The sequence below is a fragment of the Mauremys mutica genome, chromosome 8 (genome assembly GCF_020497125.1).
Source record: "Mauremys mutica isolate MM-2020 ecotype Southern chromosome 8, ASM2049712v1, whole genome shotgun sequence".
Taxonomy (NCBI): Eukaryota; Metazoa; Chordata; order Testudines; family Geoemydidae; genus Mauremys; species Mauremys mutica.
The window spans coordinates 31,968,558-31,974,557 of record NC_059079.1 but is presented as its reverse complement, the minus strand read 5'-3'; the positions used below and the strand labels follow the sequence as shown (position 1 = coordinate 31,974,557).

General features: G+C 39.7%; 1 protein-coding gene across 3 annotated transcripts in view; it reads right to left on the bottom strand.

The window, feature by feature from the left end:
• Positions 1–317: 317 nt before the first annotated feature.
• LRRC8D (leucine rich repeat containing 8 VRAC subunit D) overlaps positions 318–6,000 on the bottom strand; it is a 79,635-nt gene continuing 73,952 nt past the window's right edge. For all 3 annotated transcript variants that reach the window (XM_045028028.1, XM_045028029.1, XM_045028030.1), the window contains one exon: positions 318–3,214. In XM_045028028.1, the coding sequence (XP_044883963.1) occupies positions 639–3,212 (2,574 nt within the window). In that variant the 5' untranslated portion in view covers positions 3,213–3,214 and the 3' untranslated portion in view covers positions 318–638. The remainder of the gene's footprint in view (positions 3,215–6,000) is intronic.

Genomic DNA, 6,000 nt, shown 5'->3' with positions numbered 1-6,000 from the left:
TCTAGTACTGGTGGATTATAATGGGAATCCCATCCAAAAAATCAGGCCTTGTTGGTGAGGGATGTGGAGGAGCCCTGCTCCCACAAGCAAATCACATACCCCTTTGTAAAACAATTGGAAGTTTTGCTGCAGTTCACAACATCACAGGTAGACATACATCCTTAGTAAGTGAGGCAGCAATGTATGAGGATTAATACTACATTACAAACCAATGTGCATTTTAAGTACTTTTAGGATAATACTGTAGTAGAAACCACTCACTTTTGCGCATTTTTGGGGGAGGAAAATAAAGTCCAGACATTAAAGAATAACTTATATAGTAAGAAAAAGGTCATCGGTTTAATCAATCATTTACTTTAAGCAGGCAAGCAATTTGTAAACATTCAAAAGCGGCAGCATCCAAGTTACAAACAATTTAAAAGAAAAAGAATTGAGATTAAGGGTTTTTTCTTTCAAAAAAATTGGAAATGATCATTTAAAATGCTACAAACACTGAACACTCAGTTACATCACCTATCATCCTGCTAATAGTTCTTTCTTATAAAGATTCCAGTATTTCTAAAATTCATGATCTTGTAATAACTTGTACATTAGCATTTGCTGCTTGGAAGTCAATTGCTTGGGAGTTACACCGGTATTTAAATCCCATTAGCAAAGGTAATGCTTGTGTCTTGATTCAATATTTCTTTAACTTCTGAAGGCAAAGTGTCAAAGAGGTGATCTTCCACAACAAGCCCGCTTTTCCTGAGAAGCCGACATTGTCCTAGCATAGCTGGTAGCCGATCTAAGCAGTTTCCCTTCAGTTCCAGGTGAGTTAGCTGCACGAGCTGACCAATTTTATCTGGGATCGAGGTAATACAGTTTTGCCCCAGACTCAAAGTCCTTAATTTCACACATTTAAACAACTGTTTTGGCAAAATATCCACTTTGTTTCCTGTGATATGCAAATGCTGCAGATTTTGAAGCAATCCAATTTCCACTGGAATTGCTGCAATTGAGTTATAGCTTACATCTAAGCATCTGAGTTTCTGTAAACTGAACACTGCGACTGGCAAGGATTCGAGTTTGTTATTGGAGAGATAAAGTGACTCCAAGTTCTTTACATGGGTAATGGAGGAAGGAATGTTGACTATTTTATTGTGCCACAACTTTAAGCAAGTAAGTCTTTTTAAGTGCTGGAAGCTGATGACTTCTTCAATTGTGCGGATGCTATTTGATTTTAAATCCAGATCCTGTAAATTAGACAGACTGAAAATGGCATGTGGAATTCTCTCCAGTTCACAGTTCTGTAGTTCTAACTCAGCTACATTCATCATTTTCTTAAGGCTATTCAGTACCACAAGCTTGGTGCCATCATTGTGAATTATTAGTTTTGTTAGGTGCGGTGCCACATCTGTGATATTGGTGGGGACTTTGGTCAAATTGCTCTTCACATGGAGAATTTTAAGGTGTCTTAACTCTCTGAGAGATTCAAGCCCTATCATCTTATTGTTTTCAGAATTCAAGTTGCCTATCAAGTATAACTCACGGAGATTTTTGAGCAAATACACCCAAGCAGGAATTTCTGCAACATCTGTGAATTTCACGTGAAGACATCTCAAGTTGTCACGGAGGAAGCTGAAAGCAGTCTGCTCAACCTTTGCAGGGCAGTGACAGAGATGAAGCTCTTGAAGGTTAGTCATCTGGGAGATTTTAGCTGGGATTTTTGCTTCAGGAATCAGCTCAAGTTTCAGCACATCCAGGTCTGTCAGATCAAACACTGCATCAGGGACCCCTGATAGCATGAAGAGATGCAGCTCTTGCTTATCCTGTGCATTGCGGGAGACGTGCTGCCGAAGCTTTTCAAATGTCCACTCGTGGTTTAAACTAATTTCACGCAGCTTGTTTTCACTTACCTCTGACAAGAAGACACCAAATCTCTTGGAGTACAACTGGTCGTATTGATCTACCATGTGCAAAAGAAATGCAAAATCGTTTTTAACATCAGGAATATCACTGAAGCTGCTCTCTTCTCTGACCTTCTCAAAGGAATATTCTTTTAAGGGTATTCTAAACAACCAGAAGAGTGTGTACAGACAAACAAAACCATACACACAAATGAGAGAAATGTAGCTGATAAGCAGCTTTTTTAACATATAAGCCATATTGTGTGTGCACTCAAATTCCTTATAGCCAATCAAATGCTCCACTTTTGGCTTGCAGTTGTGCTCAAAACTAATCTCATTTACAAAGTTAGCGGTATAGCAAAGAATAAATATGAACTTGACTGTCTTGATGACTGTCTGGACAACATAGAGTTTATAAATCAAGTCACTGTCCTCCACATGGGCCCGGAATTTTCGAACTTTTTCAAACAGGGCTTTGGCTTGTTCTCCATCTTTTTTATCTAAAATAGTCATGCTGGGAACCTCAATCACTGGCTTTTCAGCTGAAAACTTGAAGCCCGTCTTGGTTATCATGGGAGTACTAGCACTTGGGCTTCCTTCATCACTGCTAGTGGAAACGTGCTTTGGCAGGGATTGGGCACCTGTTAGTCTCTGTTTGTTCTCCTCAGAGTCCTCACATGCTGTTTCAGATAATGCTTTTGTAGTCCACGGGGATTCAAAACACTTTCCTAATATAGACACAAAATGTTCAATTTTTGAGCATGTTTTGGGATATTTAAACCAAAAATTGCTACTGACCATTAAAATAATAGTATGTATGAGAGCAAGATAGGGAAAATACTTTGAATACCAAGGAAGAGCCAAATGATAGCACATCTGGTTAATAAATACATATTGCTGATAATCCAAATTGGTTTTTCGGCCTGAAGAATCCTGTTTCTCATTCTTCGGCTCCTGATTTGATACAGTTGATTGCAACTGAGAATAGGTAGTTCTGCTCAGTGGTATGTCTGGTGTTATGGTAGGTGCACTTTCAACAGAAACTGTTCTCATTGCCATTTCTTTATCCTGATCAGTGGTTGCTTCAAATCCTGGTGTAACATCAGCATTCCCTGGTATGCTGGGTTGTGCTTTTGAATTTACAGCAGACTGCAATACTGGCAAGCAGACCACCTGATCTTTGGTCAGCTGCATGGTTCCAGCAAAGATGGCAACCATTAGCATAACAACAGCAAGATAATCCATAAATACATCCCACCATGGCTTCAGGATGCGGTAAGTTGGCTGAATGTCATTAAGTGATGCAACTTCTGCCAGGGTAAACATTCCTGAAACAAAACAAAACATAAGTTACTATCATTTGTTGTTGACAGACTGGCTATAATTTTTTTTTCTATTGAACAGCATAACATCACAAGACATATAGAATCTGAAAAAGTTTTCCACTGCTCTTTGTATTTTGTTGAATTATATGCTATTGTCCACTATCCCATAAAATGGAAGCTAGCCAGACAGGATCCTTTCAAGGGTGTACGGTGTCTCTAGAATAACAAAAACAACAAAATCTCTCTCTTTACTTACTGTCAAATTATATTTAGAGAGAGCCATCACTTAACAGGTTTGCACTGTATGATATAAATAGCTGGACTGTTAAGAGCTGTAGTTGATATATTTTAAAAACGTGAATAGCAAATAGAATATAACTTGCGAAAATCAGTTTCTCTAGAAGTGATTGCACTGTGCACTTTGAATATGTAAAGCACTATATTAGTGTTAATTAAAAATATATTTTAAAACAGAAAAAAAATACATTTTGCAAAACATTCTTCACTCTCTTATAACAATATGACAAAGCCTCTCATTTCCGATTCAGGCCTAGGATGGATCAGCTGGGTTAATTATTTTAACTGTGTGGCAGTTCAGATCTACGCAGAAGTACACCTCAGTTTGCTGTTTGTTACTTAGGGGGTACAGTCACAAGTGTATATGCACAGCATGGGATCACTTGGTTATTTCTAATCCATATTTCTTCATACTTGTCAAATAAGCTTGGACAGAGTCTATAGCAGACACTGAATATTTACAGGCCAAATAGTGCAATTAATAGTTGCCTCTTGCTCACATCTGTGTGCAGAACTCAAGAACTGGCCACATTCCATTTGGCCAACTTCTTATATAAATAGAGTTCACCTTTAGGCTGAGAATGAGCACGAGACATTTCAGCCAAAGCCAAATTTTAGTCAGAAAGTTATAGGCACCTGAAAATAGGAGGCCAGAATAGAAGAGTCAGAGCCATCATGCTGCTACAACTACCTACACTGTAGCTACAACACAAAAGCCACGGCCCACATCATCACCTCCTGTGGGGAAACTCAAAGGAAGCAGCTTTGAAGGAGGCAGTCTTCCATGAGGATCTGTACGAGGGGATGAGGACAGCATGTTCCTTTCTCCCTCCCTCCCTCTGTCAAAACAAGGTGTGGGGGCCACCCACAAACCTGGTGGATCTGGTCATTTGCTTAGAGACCCAGTACCTCCAGACTGATGCTGGCCTTCACTGACGCCATCCACTCAACATGGCTCCACTGGAGCCATTTTACCAGGGATTCCTGCGCCCATGATTACTCTGGGGGAATCCCAAATCGAACAGCCTCCACAGTAAAGAGAATACATCCCCAGGCTGGAAAGGCCCACTACTGCTTCAGCTGAAGTCAATGACAAAACTCCTATTGACTTCAATGGGACTAGAACCAGACACCGTATGTTAGTCATTTGTAATTTATGTAGACAAACATATAATGATCCTCCCCACCCCTCAGGGCTGGGGTCATAGGTGGCAAAATGGCTATCCCACCCAGCGTGGGAAAGGAAAATAATATTAATAATGTTTTTTCCTGTACAGATCTTTCAAAGGGGCTTTGAAATAAGGCTTCTGATGGTCTCAGATACTTTCTGCAAGGTCTGGTCTACACTAGAATTTTAATAAAATTTCTCCACCAATGAACAGTAGCAGTGGTGAGACAGCTAGCAAAGACAGGCCACCAACAGCTACTGGTACTTTGCCCATTGTCAGCTAGACGTATGCTGAGCGTGGTCAGCCGATGCAGCAGCCAGAGAACTAGCTGCCAGTCTGTTCTACCATTCCCACCACTGTACTACTGCTACTGGTGGTAGTACAAGAGCAGCAATTTTCTCAAAAACTTCCTTATGTAGACACAGGGTAACTATGCAGAAAATGGTTTCATTCAGTCTACGCTAGCAGAAGCCATTTTCAGTTCAGGGGAACCTATTCCTAAAACCACTGCCACCAAGGGCTTAATTTCACAGTGTAGAAAGGATGCCATGAGAACATTTGTATAACACTGAAAACTGGCCACCATCAGCAAGTTAAGAGTCATCCAGTGGGCTGGGGGAGAAATGCGCAAAATAGAGAAAGAGCACAAGAGTTCAAGCGGTTGTTGATTTTTTTTTTTTAATAATCTATTGCAGACCTTGTCCTACGCACAAAATTATTTCAAAAGTTTCAGTAAACTTGATAGTTGCTGTAATCCTCTTACTGTAGGCTGCAGCCAGTGTGATGTAACAAGAGCTTTACACAAGAACAGCATTCAGCTCTCTGAACAGGTCTTTTCTTTCAAGTTACAGAAGCCCACAGAAGAACTGCTCTTTCAACAGAGATTAGCAATTATGAAACATGGAAAATGATGTTGTTTTACAATCTAAAATTCAGCATGGCATAAAAAAAGAGGTAGACAGTTTCTAGCTAGTATCGTTGGGTCTATGAACTGAAAACTAGCTCTCCTTTCCCCACCTGTAAAATATTTAGGCACTCTGAGTTAAAAACAAAACCAAAAAAACCCAAAAAGGTCCACACAGTTCATAAGTCACATTCTGACAAGCTGCAAGTGAATTTGATATACTCCACAACAAGTCCTTAATCTCCTCAATTTCACTGAACTAATAACCATAAAAACTGAATTCATACTTCAATGCTAATTTTTCACATTCCATCTATTTCAGATTTGGAGGACCTGAGACTTAAATTGAAGACAGGACAACAAGTTTGCCACTGTTTTTATGATTATTTTACTAAAAAGGACAGCTCTAAGTACTTGCA